This window comes from Cantharellus anzutake (assembly GCF_015039405.1).
Source record: "Cantharellus anzutake strain C23 chromosome Unknown EI90scaffold_140, whole genome shotgun sequence".
NCBI classification, from domain to species: Eukaryota; Fungi; Basidiomycota; class Agaricomycetes; order Cantharellales; family Hydnaceae; genus Cantharellus; species Cantharellus anzutake.
Window position 1 is genome coordinate 122,081 of NW_024067090.1, and position 16,834 is coordinate 138,914.

At 49.7% G+C, this 16,834-nt stretch overlaps 1 protein-coding gene across 1 annotated transcript; it reads left to right on the forward strand.

The window, feature by feature from the left end:
- Positions 1-11,520: 11,520 nt before the first annotated feature.
- Positions 11,521-13,195, forward strand: EI90DRAFT_3294094 (uncharacterized protein). Its single transcript, XM_039067411.1, has 2 exons — positions 11,521-11,839; positions 11,905-13,195. Exons 1-2 carry the CDS (start codon positions 11,591-11,593, stop codon positions 12,910-12,912), a joined length of 1,257 nt encoding a protein of 418 aa, XP_038908776.1. The 5' UTR covers positions 11,521-11,590; the 3' UTR covers positions 12,913-13,195.
- The last annotated feature ends 3,639 nt before the right edge of the window (positions 13,196-16,834 follow it).

Consider the following 16,834-nt stretch of genomic DNA (forward strand, 5'->3'; position numbering starts at 1 on the left):
TCTGCACTTGTCATCGGCCTCCTGGCAGTAGCAGCGTTCACAGGAGGATGGCGCCTCTTCTACAAACGTAAACGATTTCGACGCGTCTTTCAACCAAGAGTTGAACTTGCAGTTCTCGGAAAACAGCCCCATCCTCTTCCGGACGGTGTATTTTCATGGTGGAAAACAATACTGGAAACACCTGACGAAATGATAATCGTCACGAATGGACTTGATGCTTATTTCTTTGTCCGTTTGTGAGTCTGCGTCTCACTTCTTTCCTGTTTAACTAGCTTATATGTCCTCTATCCTCCTCTTCTGTGACAGTATTAAGGTTTTTGGACTGTATCTTCTCGGTCCTTACGCCATCTTGACATGTGCTGTGCTTGTCCCCGTCGCTGTTACCTCCCATCGTGGCGTGGAAGGCGTTGACCTCCTCACATTCGGAAATATCAGCCCTGACCAATTCATTCGTCATACCCCATACTATATCATTGCGATCGTTCTCATTTGTGCGTCATTGTTTTTATTTCTTTCAATCATCGACTTAACGCTGAAGGCTGTTTTTGTTTTTTTAGTCTGGACCCTCTATCTCATCTCTACCGAGTTTGTTCATCTGGATGAAGAACGTCAAAAATGGTTAACATCCACCTCGCGTGCATCCCTCGCACGCACACGCACAGTGATGGTGATGAATTTGTCTCCCCAATATCTCTCTGAAGAGGCAATAGCACAACTCGTTACGAAACTTACCACCAGCCATTCCAACAATGGCGCTAGTGCTGCGGGGGCAAGCGCGGACACAGCAGGCGTGGGAGGTGCAGCTGGGGGTGCAGTATCAACCGTTCAAGCGATTTGGTTTTCGCGGACGAACATGAAGCAAATCGAACAGGTTTACGATCAACGCAATGCCGAGTGTGAACTACTTGAAGGCGCTGAGGCGTCCTTGCTGGCTCTTGCAGCGAAGAATGAACGGAAGGGGAAAAGTCCTCGTGTGAAGGGAAGAGTTGTGGCTTATGAGCCTGAAGAAGGATTGGAAGGCGGTGGAAGGACGGCTAGTGATGATTTTATTGATGAATATGTTAAGCCTAAGGATAGGCCAAAGTGGAGAGGGGGGTTTTGGGGACTATTTGGGGAGAAGAGGACTTTGAGGAGCGCGCTCAGACACATTAAGGAGAAGAACGAGAAGCTGGAACGATTGAGGGTGGAGGCGATGCTGCAGAAAGCCGATGGTGCTGGCGAGGGTAAGGAAAGTGGCGGCGAAGGAGATAAGGGAAAGGGAGGTCAAGTGAAGATTGGGAACACGGCATGGATTAGGTTTTCGAGTCAGCATGAGGCACATCTGTTCGCGAGGTTGATTAGGACCGAAGGCAGGGGTCTGGGCATGAGGCTGGTTGATTCAAGGATTGAAGTTGTGCCTGAGGTGAGCTATTTGTGGCTGGCCTTTTTCTTTTCTTTTGTATTGGCTAGAAAGCAACGCTTTATTTTTGGGCCGGTTTTTTTTCTAGGACATTGTGTGGAACAATACGTCGATAAATGCGTATGACCGAAAGATGAGGAATATTGTTAGTTGGTTGTTGACCATCGTGTTGGTCGTTTGTGCGTATTGGATCTTCTTCGTTCTTTTCATGGAGCTAAACTATGTATTTCTTTTTGCGCACAGTCTGGCCCATACCCTTCTTCCTCGCTGGTTTTATTTCCAATATTGATGCGCTCTGCTCTACGGTTGGGTGGCTAAGTTGGGTTTGCAAAATGCCGGGCTGTACGTTCTGCTCCTTTGATGCCGGAGGCCCTTTCAATAGCTTATTTCTCTGGACGATGTAGCTGTAATTGGGATTTTAAAGGCAGTGATACCCCTCGTTTTGGTTCACGTGTGGCCTTTCATTTTCGACTTCACGATACGAGGACTGGTGAAGTTGCAAGGTGTTCCTCAGTACAGGTTTGTCCCTCTCCTCACCAAACAACACAGGCTCACTTTGATAATTTTTTTTCATAGCGAGATTCAACTGAGGTTATTCCAACGTTACTGGGTGTTCCTATTGTTCAACGCTTTATTGGTCTGTTCACTCGCGTCGGGATTGGTCCCCGCGTTAGCGAATGTTGGGGAGACAGCTAAACAATTGCCGACGTCGCTTGCGGTGAACCTGCCTGCTGGTTCTATATTGTTCCTGACTTTGTGAGTCTCTAGTCCTCGTTTTTCTTTCAACGATATACTTTCTCTGATACGATATTGGCAATGATTAGTCTTGCTGGGTCGATATGGACTGCTGCAGCTGGGGGCTATTCACGGGTCGTCCCGACACTCCAGTACTGGTTCCTCCGTCCCATCTTGCGTGGTTTCTCCCGTCCTATCTTGCGTGGTAAGATTCCAAGGAAGTATTGGCTTAGTGAGACGCAGATGGATACGTTCGAGTGGAGTACTATATGGCCTGCAATAAGTTTGTTTGTTTGCTGGTGTGTGGCTTATTCGACTGTTCAGCCTCTCATTATCGTTGTGGGCATGGTGGGATTTGCGCTGTGAGCATTTTTCTTGTTCTGTGACTTGGACGTTGCGTTCTGACCCTTTTTGGCTGGTGCTCGTTCAAGGCTGTATGTCGCTTGCAAGTACTTGCTCATTTGGTGTGCCGACCAACCCGATTCGGGGGAGACAGGCGGATTGTTCTACTTGAAGGCGCTTAAGACTGTATTTATAACATTGTATGTTGAGGAGTTTTTTTTGGCGGTTTTGTTCTCCTTGTCGTACTCGCAGCGGACGCAGACAGATAAGACAGATCTTGCGGGTTGCATTCTAATGGTAAGCTGCGCCAACTCCTTGTTGCGGTGCTGAATTCCCACTCCGAAACATTTTCTTGATTGCTTGTATAGGCGGTCGCTTTTTTTATTACGATTGCTGCTCAATATTGGCTCTCCCGCCGTTTCCCCAGAAATCGCATTCTTTATACTCGCTCGTCGTACCTACAAAGTCAAACGCCCTCCACAACAAACCCCGTATCCAAACCGCTGACCGACCAAGCTGAAATCGCCGTTGTCCCTACCACATCTACCCTCGCCCATATCGTGAACCAAGAAAATGAGTTCGCCGGGGCCCATTACGGAAACACGTCTGAGCTCCATGAGCGTGCGTTCGATCATCCTGCGCTATGGAAGAAGCCACCGATCATTTGGATTGCGGATGACGAGTTGGGGATTGGAAGGCTTGAGGTGGAGAGGATCAAGAGTGAAGGAGTGGATGCAAGCTGTGAGTTTGCAAAGTTGGATAAGAAAGGGAAGCTGTCAGTGGAGAGAGGACCGCCGGACGGGACCTGGTATGGAGGCGTAACGACGTCAGAGCGAACGTAGCGATTGATGTGGTGGCGTTGGACCTGTATAGGTTATCTCTTTGGTCCCGGTGCGCATCGCGTTGCGTCATTTGTTTGTGTGGGTTCATTTCTTATCGCCTGGTCATACACTTTCACAATCCCCCCTGCTGCGAGTCCCTGTGTCATAGTTTTTTTTATGCACGGAATATGATACCACTTCTGGAGTTACCTAGCTTTTTGCTTTATCCTTTTGTTCTTCACTTTTTTCTCTCTCCTTTTTGTTCAAGGTTCTTACCTCCGTTTCTATATTATATTTGCGCATATGGGGAAACCCCTGCCGCCTGCATAAGCACATGGTTCCATTAGGGGAAGTAATTCCATTGTAATGTGATGCGAGCATTCAGATAATGTACACACCAACTGTGAGGTTCAAGGTCACGGAACTGGGCGCGAGCGATCTGGAATTCTGCTACAAGTTCTATCATTTCCTCCCTCTTGGACTCTGGAAGACCTTGAATGAGCAGCGCATATACTTGGATGAATGATTCCTTCGCCAAGGGTTCCTGGTATACTATTACTTTCGGCTCCTGAGTGGGTATGCCAAAGAGCTCTGCCAAAGGATTTTCAACTGGGGGCTCAGCCGGGGGATCATCAGCGTTCGCTTGCCGAAGGCGCTCTATGACGCAGTGGTGGCGAAGTACAGCAGCCGATTTCCTGAATCCCTTGTGAAGGCGAACCTCCCTGAGAAGGTTCTTCGTTTCTTCGAACACCTTGGAAGTAAAACAGGTGGCTGGGTGCCCGAACTATGATAACAAAGGATGGGGACTGATGGTGTGGATTTGACCATCACCACCCTTCTCCATGCAAGTACATCAAAACCTAGTAGCTCCAGAGCCATGAATGGCAGATTTCCAGTGTTGACCTTTCCACTTGATTTCTCACTCTGTCCGTCCAATCGAGCGAGGTCGAAGTCGATAACAACCCCTCGCCTCGTGTCTGGTTTGGACATCAAGCTGCCCACGTTGATGTTCCCGTGCTGGATCCCATTGTCCCACAGCACCCAGTGACCTGCCACTGGATGAGTGCTGAGGGATAGCGCAAAGATTACAAAGGCACCTTACAGAGAAAGCAGTCCAAATTAACATGTCTTCCTCATTCAGATACTTGAGATAATTCAAACGTTCGGGTATGACGACCCGAAGCAATCGTGCACCGGTCATTGCCAGACCCAGAAATTCTCGGATGAGCCTCGTCGAACATGTTACGTGCGGAGGATCTATGTCGCCGAGCATCGTGGAGATGTGATCCTTCACCAGTTCGTTGATTTTACCGATTTCCGTTGCCTTCTTAATAATATCCAGCTCACTGGACCGCATTTCCTCCGGCCAGGATAACTTGGCGGCCGCTCTGTCTTCTCGAATACCATCGGGAGTATTTAGATCCTGGCCATTGACCTTCTCGCCTCTAAACACGCTTGTCGAACGGCCAGCCAGATTGAACCTACTGTAGATGACATGATTGTAGGGGGAGATGAATGTATTGTCCGAGAGGGTGACTTTGAGGAAGTGTGAACCATCGCGAGCCCGTTCTTGACGAACGCCCGAGCCCTCGAACTCGGTGAAGAAACCCCAGCACGCCAGATCGAATGATAAGCAGGACCAGGAGGAAGTGCGGCGGATTGTCGATGATGTCGAAGCCCCCCCGTTGGAACAACGTTCTGCCTGTCCGGCCACGTAGTGCTTCCTAAGGCATTAGATTCCAAGTGAGCTGCATTGTATGACAGGTTGGCGAGGGTTGAACTCACAGCGTAGCATGAAATGAATTCGGCCAACTCCGCTACAAATATGAACAATATCGACCGGTGAAAATGCACCCACATCTTTCGAATCCTCGAAATCTGGAAGGTTTGCAGCTTCGATCTCACTGGCAAAGTACGGCCTTAACCCCGGGAATGCCATTCAGCATGTAGGGACATTGCCGATGAGCTTGGGAAATGTAGAGATAGCGGGTTTTTTGCCAAATATCTGGGAGGGTGCAACGATGTGAAGCAAAAGTTGATTATGTGCTTGCGGAAAGAGGTCGGTTGCCAATGCGTTCATAAGGGTGGGGAATGTTGACCCAGGAGGCTTTTTGAATGACGTTCAGCGCATTGAACGAACATCGCAACACATTGAGGAGTCACGGCAGAAGAAGAAGACACCAGAAGAAGCGTGGAAACGGCATGTTGCCCAGGAGAAGTATGAGCAAAGGACGTAGGTGTGTCAACGGAGCTTTGTTTTCAACGATAATCTGTGCGTCACATTTTGTTGCATCCTGTTGGTGTCGATAGTTTGTTACCTTCCTTCACAGTAGATTGGCGCGCGTCCGCAATGGAAGACCGCGCTGTGCTGTAGTTTACTGATCGTAGCCGGATCTTCCGTAATGTTGATTGTGCGGGTAATGATTCGTTGGCGCGTCCACGGCCTCTGGCTTTTGTATAGTATCCACTGCGTGGAAGCCACTCTAATGCCACACACACCTGCGCATCTTTCACTCTGGCGCCGCAGTCAACTTATATAGTACTGTTTTGCGGTTCTCGTGAATCATGCGACGTAATCCGAGGAAGCACAACTACTCGAAACCCGGGGAGCTTTCGGATGATCACAGCCACTTCGCGCCAAGGAAACATGGTATAAATGATGGGTCTGTTCCTTCGCAGTAGGTTGTGCTTGTAGCCTCTGTCTTTGGGCTCTTAGGCGATCTGTGATGATCCAAGCTTCGGCCAACAAGGAGTACGAAACTGATGTAGTGTCGCCTTCAGTCGAGGGTGTGCCTCCTCCCCCCTACCGGTCCCCCTCATTCAGGACCAATGGATCAAGGCCTTCCAGTGACTGTGAGGACTGTAGCTAGCCCGTAAAGTGACTGCTGTCTAAAGTTTCGCCTTCGTCGTAGATGTTTCTGAAGTGGCCACCAACTTTCCTCGCTCGGGGGACAATGGTCTCTATCCGAGCGAAAGTGTCCTAGCCCAAGGTGGTCGAGTCATTGGAAAAGGCTGCTCTAAAAAGGGTGCCGAAGCTGCCGACGCTCCTCGAGCTCCGGAATGTTGGGGCAGAGACGTGAACCTTGCTCCTGGAGGGCCAGGTCGATTCGCGCCAATACTCATCAAGTCCAACTCGCATTGGCTCTCAGAGTCTTTTCCACCTGTTTTCCCAGACGTGATTCTTACGCAACGGGACATATCTTTGGACGATTGGTATACCTTCCTCGAGAATATTCAAACGACTGCAACCCTTCCCCCCGGAAAACATGCACTCTCTCTATGTCTGCCAGTCATCAAATTTACGAGTATTCAAGGCTACCTCATTTCACGCCGCATCGAGAAGTACATGAAAAAGCGGAAGCTGTTCGAGGTGTTGGAGGTTGTCAGAATGTGGAACGAACAATTCTTTTCCCCGAGGGGGGTGAAAGTGACCTTGCGACCCGATTGGATTCGTATGGGAGACGATCTTAATCAAGCATTCGACAGGAAGAAATTGCGTAAGCGTTATAGTCTTACGTCGGTTCCGACAGAGGTGTCGGAGGCGGTCCCAGTCCAATCTCCTTGTGAGATGCCCTCCACTCAAGTGGACCGGTGCGGAGCGCGTCGAACAAAGAATTCTGAAGGGACGAGTGCACGTGCTGATGAGCAGGGCGATCGGGTGGCCCGGGCTTTGGAGAAGAAAGCTCGCTGTCGTTCAAAGCGAAACGAGAGGAAACATACCGCGGGATCGTCCTGGTGTCGGGTTGGTGGAAAGTACGATTTAATTGTGGAACCCTTTTGAGTTTGTTGTGCTCGCTTTTATATAATTAAGCAGTTCAGGGCTTGTTGCCCTCGCATTGTATATTCCGATACGATTGTACATATCTAATAATTGGAGAGATGGATAACAAACCACGGTGCTAGGCTTTCAAGTTGTGGGTTTTAAGCGCGCCAATTGATAAATTGTGCTTCACCCCTAATCTTGATCTTCAACAATCACGTTCCGTCCCAGGACCGACTATAGGCAAGCCCCCCAGAAGAGTCGATTCTAAACTGCGATTTCTTCTCCTTCATTTGTGAAGGTGGCTATGCACGCCTCCCACAGAGCAGAACTCCAACACAATCATCCAATAAGCCAACCGTGCACTTAAACAGCAACTAGGACCATTATGTAACAAAGGTGGCACCTTCGACTTCCAAGCTCTGACAGATCATGGGCTACTCCAGAGCTGGGGCGGCCAAGAAAGGATGGCATCTCGGCAGCCAAAGTCTAGTCAAACTGAAGAAATAGTGAGGCCCGGGAAACTGTCACGTACCCTGTCAGTCTCACGACCGATTCATCAAGTACGGCTTGTCTCCATCCAAGGGTGTGTTATTGTATGTACTTCCTGGAACTGGAGAGACTCTCTTGGCCAAGGCGATCGCTAGTAAGGAGTGAGGCGAACTTCATCGGCATCCACACCCTACGCGCTAACTGTTGCTCAAGGGTTCTGAGTTGCTTTCAAGGTGGTTTGCTGAATCCGAGGCAAATGTGTGGGACGTATTTGACAAGGCTCGTGCCACTGTTCAACATTCATCGATGAGTTAGACGGTACTGCCTAGATTTGTGGTGACAGGTGCGCATTGCGGGTGGCGCTAGAGGTCGTATAGTAAACCAACTTCTCCATGAAATGGATAGCATGAACACCCAGAAGAATGTTTTCATCCTCTACCTGATGGTTCTTCCCGATTTGCTATTCCCCGTGCTGTCCTCCGCAAGTCGCCCGTCGCGTCCGCCTACGAGTCTTTTGGTGCTGATACAACTGAGGTCTGTCAACGTGTAGCGAAGCTTGCAATCCGTGAGAGCATCGAAGCTACCAGACACTGCGTGCGAGAGAAAGCAGCCAGGACAAGTGATGTAGACATGGAATAGGGCCTGGAAGATGATGATCCTGCTGCACAGTCTGGCTTTCATGGTGCCCGCTTTGAGGAGGCCATGAGGTTTGCTCGCCGCTCCGTTACGGACCAGGAGATCCGGTGGTACAAAATGTTTGCTGAAATAGGCCTCGTACCCCTTCCCTTCCCCTCGGGGCTACATATCACGGCTTTCAGCACTTGCAACAATCCCTGATGCTTCGCTCAAGTTTCAAGTTCCCTGAGTATGATCCGTCTTCACGGCCATCGGTCAATGCATCCAATTCTCTCGCCACATTTTCGCAAGATGATGTTGACTTGTATGCCTGAGCGATTCCCTTAGTTGGATGCATGTTCGCGGTTTTCGGTGCAGGTTCAGTGTGTGCTGACGATCGATCTGTTTGTCCTCCCTGTGATCGTTCCCCGCTCCCGGGTGGTTCTCCGATCTTTAATTTGGAACTTCACCCGCCAGCATGTGAACAAACCATCAAAAGGTTTTGTTAACAGAAGACTGACAAACTGATAAGCGAAGGAACAGAGGGTGGGGCAGGCGCAACTGCGACCACATCAAGTTTCTACGGCTGATGTGCCGCCAAAAACAAGCGCATAATCATGATCCGTCTGTGGCAATCTGAGACGTCAGCACTGTCCGCCTACCAAGGCAAATCGATCTAAGTGTCAGCGTTGATAAATTTGACAAGTGTCATTCGTTGACTGCGCTTTTCCTTCTATTACGCCAGCGTTTTGCCTACCACTTCCTTAACTTTAATTCATACTGCAATTCATGTGCCATTTGGTCATGGAATATTGCACCCATGGGAGCATTCTTAATTCAATTGTTCTTCAACCTGCCATGTCGACATACACCTTCATCTTAGTATTCCCATCTGCTATCATTTCCAGTCTGAATGGTTGGTGGTTGTTCATGTTTTCCCGCGTGGGCCCACAGCGCCATGTTCGATGGGAGGATGGTAAGAAGGTCAATACTGCTGTCATTTCGGCTGAGGCGCACGGAAGATGAAGGGAAAGCTGTGCCATCAACAATCTTCATGCTTGCAACCACCATGCGAAGCCGTGCTGCTTCTACCATATGCCATTGTGACTGGTTCTTTGCTGTTTGGAATTGATTATCCATCACCATCTTGTAGTCACTGTGGCACCAACTAGTTACTCAGCTGTGCCATTTTTGAATAGACGGTGCTCTGTATCTCTGTGGAACAATTCTTTGTTCGAAAGTTACTATTGGGTTCGCGCAGGAGGCGATCCCAAATCAAGCATTTGACGAGGGATTATAGCCATCCGGACCGCGTGCAGCATCGCCATGGTGGTGCTGAAACTAATCTTGTTTTGCCGCGGTCCCGACTGAAGAATTGAAAGCAGCGGTCGCGGAGGTGCTGTCTGTTGCATCCGGGTTTCCTAAAAGTGCACTAACGAGAAAGGTGATGAGGGCGGGGCGAAGGGAGCCTATCATCGCTCAAAGCAGAGGGATACCGTAACGCGGGGCCATCCTGGTGTCAGGTTGGAGGGACAAACAAATCCCTCATGACAGGAGAATCGTTCCATCTATCTTAAGCAACGCTGACAGCCTGTTACGCAAGGTTACCCTCCCACAGTGATGCGATTGATATATCTTGCGCCTTATCAGGATTATCACCGAATCGATGCTGCCCCTGTAGTATCTTCTACGTGCAGGTGAATGGCGCAGCTAGCGCGTGACCATATGCATGTTCGTTCTTTGCGTCGGGATACTATCCTCGTAACTAGAATCGGCAATCAAGTGCGTCAAAGCCTTGCATTGATTTCAGTGCCCGTCACAATCGCGGCAGTGAGTGGTAGGTTGTTCTGCGTAAGTGATCGATTGAGAGTTCAGACCATCCAACTGCCAACTGCATTGGCACACGTTCAAAGCGAGGTAAGTGGCGCTTAAGGTATTCGAGTGAGCACAATAAAGGCTCCACAAATATTGCACTGTGTTCGATTCTGAGGGCTTATAGCCATCACATCGCCCAAAGCTCCTCCTAACTTCCTAGCTGAGAGCACTGGGCGCCACTCAGCATGAAACCCACCTTATTTGACACTGTTTACGCCGCAGCCTGGAAAATAGATCGTGACTCCAACGCGGGAGCAGTGGCCCCAATGATGATGAACGGCGCAGAGTGTGAGCCGTTCGATCCCGATGCCACAGATCGGATTGACCTCATGTTGCTAGAGAATGTTGTGCAGTATGGAAATTATGAAGCATAAAGCGCCCATTGGCTGGAAAAATGGATCGGGTAACAACTGGTGAACAGCAACCACTAGGACTTCATGGGCTCCGCGGGAAGTCATGCTGGAGATCAAAAGGCCTCAATTCGACTCCCGTCCCTTACCAATTTTGGCCAGGTTCGTCAAGGCCGGAAGGGGGATGTACCGCACAGATAATTCCTTTGGAGAAGACGTGAAAACCTGTCTTCCCCGATACTTCAAGATCCCCGCGAGTCATGGCAGTGTCTCACGATGAAGCGGCTACCAATTGCACGTGGGATCTGGAAACTTCTATCTGGAAAATTTGTTCCCAGCCAACTGGGAGACGTTCCGCAGGACCACTTTCCCATGGAAGTCCCCGTTTGTCATGGAGACTCGCATGAGGAGACGCAGCCGATATAAGACGAAATGTCGGACTAGCGATATTATCGCTCAGTCCCGTTGTACGTGAACTAAATATGTATTAGAATAATCACCTAGCGATGTTGTCGCTGGTGTACGAGTGTTCAATAAATGAGATATAAAGGACAAACAAGATATAACCAACTCACCTCAGTCCCGTTGTACGTGAACTGAGGAAAGGTTGGGTTGCCCAAAAAATTAAGATTTTATAGTCAGGCGCTATGAATGCGCACTGACTTTGGCACGGGTGTCACCAAGAAAGGTAATCTAAGACGCCACACGACTCAACATCACCAAACGTGAGTTGGTCATAGCGTACACCATAGTACCAAGAACTCTAACAGCCGATACCGCATTTTGTTTCTGCCATATGTTAATGCACATTTTGATATTCCATGGGGGTTCCCCAAATGTAGCCGGTCAGCTCAAGTTAATTTGGTGAGCTAGTTCAAGAAGTTGTCCATGAACCTTCAAGTTACTTATGCTTGCAGGTCCCCGCTTGTGGGAAGCACTGTAGGTCTAGGTTCAGAGGTGGGACGCAAGCGCCAACGCGATAGCAAAGCTTCCAGCTCCTCCTCCCCATACCAAGTATTGGCTACATGATAGTTCTAACATGTTCGCTGCGCCACCCAACCTTGCCTTACGGGGTGATGCCGCATGCACAGCCTCAGAAAACTGAATTTACCGGACTGCTCGGATGCAATCCCGCGGTCACCTGACCATTGGCTCATCAATTAGTCGCAGGTCAAACAGGAACAGAGCCGTCCTGTGGACCATGCCAGCGACCACGGCTGTTAAGCACGCCCAGGCCTCTGGAATGAAGCATCATCAGCGCAACGTATCGCATGGCAAGCTGAATCGATCAGCGAGTGCAATCAGATTCCAGGGGGGGCAACTGCCGGGTGTTCATAGCAATTTCGCCGTAACGGCTCTCAGAGCTAAGGAAGATCTTGTAAAGCGCTCAGAATCCTCAAATACAATAAAGTCAGACCATACAGTGGGCCATAAGGCTGCTGGATTCCATGTTTGTGGCGGTCGCGGCTTATCTCCAAGTTGTCGCTGATTTCGATTGCTATGTGACTCATTTAGGGACGTGGACATCTGGCTCCCCGCAAGACGAGCCATAAGTTAGATAGCTCAAGGAAAGCGAAGTTTCTCATGGCTGCTGAGCGGGATGCTAGCCCAGGAGATGATGAAGAAGATGATGATGATGATGATCAGTGGGTTTCCAGTGGCGTTGTCACTCCAGATGACAGGGAGCCTGACAAAACTGCCGCCGCCTCTGAGCTCCCCTTCGCTCACCCCTCTACTCCCAAGGCAACAATGCCGCAGGCTCTTCCTCCAAGCCCCCACCCTGTCCCTGCTTCTACTTCCGTGCCTACGGGATTCCCAGATGAATTAAATCGGAAGTTAGTGTCAAATGGGCATAAAACAGCCCCGTCGTCTCGAGCCCCCTCCATTAGGGGTCGATCCTCTCTGATGCGTCCATTGTCGACCGTTTCTGTTCATGATACCCGTCCGAGCCTCATTCGGACATCATCGTTCACCCCTACAGCTCCCCCGCTCACTACTACGTCCATTGCATCCGCACAGATTACGCCTACCAACCCTCAGTCAGATGATTCTATTTCCCTATCCCATTATACTCCTATTCATACCTCCCCTCCTGGATCCCCTTCCTCGTCACGAACTAGGCAGCAAGGCTCGAGATCTTCCTTCTTTCGACGTTCATCTACGTCTTCCTCCCTGCGCTCTTCTTTGACTCTTCCCTCTTTCGCTATACGTGACCGTAAACCTTCCGTTCTCTCAAACGCATCCACTACCGTTCAAAGTGCTAAGCAGCTCCCCCATGCCTCGGCGGCTTTCAACTCTTTATCAGCGATACCTAGAGGGCGCTCGGCTCCCCCACCCCTCGTGTCACATTTCCCTCCCATTCCGGTTCGCACACCCGCAGAAGAGGCATTCGGACTCTTTCCGCCACCATATCTTGCTGCGCACATGGCTGTGAGAGCGCATGAAAGCCCGCTGCAGGATTCGTTTGCGCGGGTTGTAAGTTTTCGAGTTAAGGGCCATCCTATGGCGATCAGTGGGAATTGATATAGATGCGTCAACGATAGACAATGAACCTTGTTTTTGAGCCTCGGTCTGGAATTTTTCATAGCTCCTTGTGTTTCATCAATGGACTCCTCATCGGCGTGTATATATGATCCCAGTCGCATAGAATTTCCTTTTCTTCCATTCTCCCCTGGCCCGATTTCTTCGCTGTGCTATTTTTACCTATTTCGCGTGTTTTGTGTGTTGCGGGACTCAGTGGGCCATGCTTGTGTTCATGTACAACTATTTCCCAGTACGGCTGTTTATTATCCACTGAAAGTAAGAGTAGTGATTATGCGCACGCCATGGGAACATTTTGAAGTCGTGCACAATTGTGCGTCGTGTTCGGGGCTCGATCTCTTCAGGTAAGCCAGCGTTCATTTCGCAGTCCTAGATATTGTTAGAGACATTTGGTAGTACCTTTGTTCTCCGGGCCGGGGTTGACGTTCGGGAGTGAATCACCCAAGTCAATGCCCTTGCTGGGAAAAATCTCTCAGGTGAGAAACAAGACATAATTAATCGGTATTCAAGCCACTAGAGTCGTGCGGACAGGTTGCCACGTTTTCAATATCCACAGCCCGATAAGATACCAATGAGAATACAAATGGGATTGACCAATTGTTGCACGTCCCGTTAAGTTGTTACATTTGCGAACGTGCGTCTACCTGACATAGCAAACCCCTAACTATAACCTAAAAATCTGAAGTATCGTGCCAAAACATTCTAGACCCAACAGACGAATCGCAAAAAAATCGCACCACTAACGCACGAGTTCTGCAGGGTCGACTCTTCTCCGTCGTATTTCCGCCTTCATCCGATCTGAATCTCGTAAAGAGCCAGCACTTTGTCTTCTTTTCGAGGGATCTCGTCTTGGGGATGAAAGTTCGGTAAGGACCCGTGGAGAGGTCAGGGAATGGCGGGGTGTTACTCTCGGTGCTGCGAAGGGATGTGCGATCGTTCCTGGACCTAATCTTGATCGGTCAATGATCACGATAGGATCAGGAGTCAAAACATCGGTTTCCATCTCTCGAGAGGGAGTAACCAGTCGGGCGGTAGTGGCCTCGACGTCACGTTGTGATTGCGACCGCGTGTCAGCCTGGACTGAGCCGCGACGCGGGGGTGAATGCGTGCGATGAGGGGTTTTGGATGCGGGGGTCCCTGCTACATTCTTCCCCGACTCACGATGGGGGACTTCCGGCTCTTCCGATGAACGAGGAGAAGACTTTGAAGACCGAGACGAGCCGTTGGATAGGGAGCCACTAGAACGAGATTGAACGCCAACGGTCACACGCGGGGGATCTACGACCTGAAAGAGGCCTTTAGAGTGCGAACGTGCTAGGCTGATATAATAGTCATGAAGTAGGTCCCTTGTGCTCTGTAAAGGAGAGATAAGCAACGTGCGTTTCGGTGTACAGAATTACGTACAGTTAGACGCCAATCCAGTGCAGTGAGCAACTCGCGCTCAAGAATGTTGAGCTCGGCGACTTTGATCCCACCGATCTTGGCATAATGGGAATTTGTGCAAAAAGCGTCGCAAAGGGCTTTTGTGGAAACGGTAATAGAAGCGATGAGAAAACGATGGACGGTGAGAGAGGAAACGGTGAATCGTGGATTCCGAGCACACATCTGATCAATATAGTGCAGGGTAATGAGGAGACAGGAGCGCTGGGGGGCAGGAAGGTCACAATGAGTCCCAAGACGCAATTCGAGGCTACCAACCTCAAGATGGGTATACTTGACGATACGACGAAGGTAATCAAGAACAGTGATGCCGGGAGGTGCTCGGGAGTGAAATCGAGTGAGGGCATCACTTCGTATCGACTATCAGTCCAAGCAAAGGATGTCATGAATACAAAGTCAGCTCACGGAATAAGTGGTATCTTGTCATTATGAGTGAGCAGACGCTCAAGCATGTCGGCTTCGGATATTGGCATCAGGACCTGCACGACGTAGTCATGAGATAAGGGCATACTCACAAATCATGAGAACAAGGTGGTCAATTTCGCAATCCTCAAAGTCGTAGGGCACCATTATGACGCTGGGGGATGAGGATGCCATCCATGCTAGGCCAATAAGTAGGCTGCAGAAATGCCTCTACTTAAGAGGACTCTTTGCCAGCGAGAGCAGGAACTAATTGAAAGACTGAAACTGCCTCTACCTATAGGAAAGTTGATGGGGATGCAATTAAAAGGGTGAAGGGATCGCAGCGTCGAATGCAACGAGTAACGTCACGTGTTTTTGTTTGTCATTGACCTGACGGTTGCATCTGATTCAAGACTTTGTCTGGAAAATCGATGTACATAGGTTCTCCCCGCCATCTCACGTCCCGAGGATGGCCAACATGCCATATAGTCAGCTGCATCAAAATTATGTGGGGCTCATCCGTCATCCTGGTCTGTGCGAACAAAGACCGAAACGACTCAGGTAACTGTTCGCCCATCCAACTGCGAAAATGACCACGAGTGGCAGGTTTTGGATAGAACCCTCGGGCACGATCGAGCGCTCATCCATGGCCACAAGTTAAAGCGGAAGACACGGTGCTCCCCGTAGCCGGATCAGCGCTCTATTGCGGGGAGAACTTACGTGGAAGCTGGCAAGATCGTTATTTGGAATAGGATGTCATTTTCCAGCGGCCCTGTTAGTTCAAGCGAGCAAGATTTGGGGTTGCGAGCTGGATTATGCCCCCTTCGAGCCCTTGCCTGAGATTTGGAAGCGCTGCCCAACATTCAACTACGTCTGATCCCCATCTTGCGACGCACGTTCAACTGAGGTAATTCCCAAACTGAGAAAATGAACATTGCCTCTTTGGCACTGCCGACGGCATGATGAATTCATTCACCTCCATCTGTTCGCCATTCTCGCCAACGCCAGAACTTTATCGACCGACCTTTGTACACCAGATACCAGTTCGGATATATTGCGGCGGCGGACCCATGGTATTGCTACGATATAACACTCCTGCACTTTCACTGGTGAGGACACTAGCACCGTTGACCAGACTTCGGCCGCCAAGAATCTCGGCACAATAAGTGCTTGATCCTCACAGAAAGGGTGAAAGGATCCGAGCCAGATCCGTGTGACAAGGGATCACCTGTAGGCTGTATTGCTTCACTCACCCGAATACATCACCCAGACACACTCATCATGTATGGATGCTCCCTCATCTTGCATTTGAGTCGGGTCCTAAATCAATGGCTTTATTCGTGAGGCTCCCGCTGAAAGAGCACGGCAGGCGGGTAGTTGGGTCGCGTGTCGAAAACTTTTTTTTGAGCTCGGTGATATCTGAGCCAGGGGAAACGTTGCAGCAGCTCGTGGGCCGTGGAATAGACGTCGCCATGACACCCCAACACAGTTTGTTACCGAAGCGTTCGCAGACAAGTCAGATATAAGGAGCCAGTGTGCGATGCAGGATCGCACAAGGGTTTCAGATTGAACCGCGGGGATTACCACGAACCATTGTATTCGGGTAAAAATCACGCAAATAGATATGGTTTAGTTGTTAGGGCCTGAACACGTACGGAATTCGTCCGAAGAAATCGAACCAGGGTATGCAGCAGCAATAAAACCTGGAACGGCATGACTGTATCCTTGGGTAAAAAGAACAGTGAGAGCGTTCAGTCCTGCTGCGCACAAGTCTAATTTAATCTCGTACCTCCATTAAATAACAAGAATTTGCATTTCCCCGCGGTGGAGTCCTAGGACGTAGGGCCCCTTCCCACAAACCTCCAGGTATACACTACCCAGCGAAAGCCACGGGGTTCTACCAAAAAAAAAAAAACAAACAAGAATTTTGAGTGTGTACACGTGACCAATACGCCGGCCAATTGCGAGAAACTGTACATTGACCCACACCTTCACCACTAGATATCTAGTCATGGCCCCAAAGGTGCGTCGGGACCATTTTATGCCGAAAGCAACATACTAA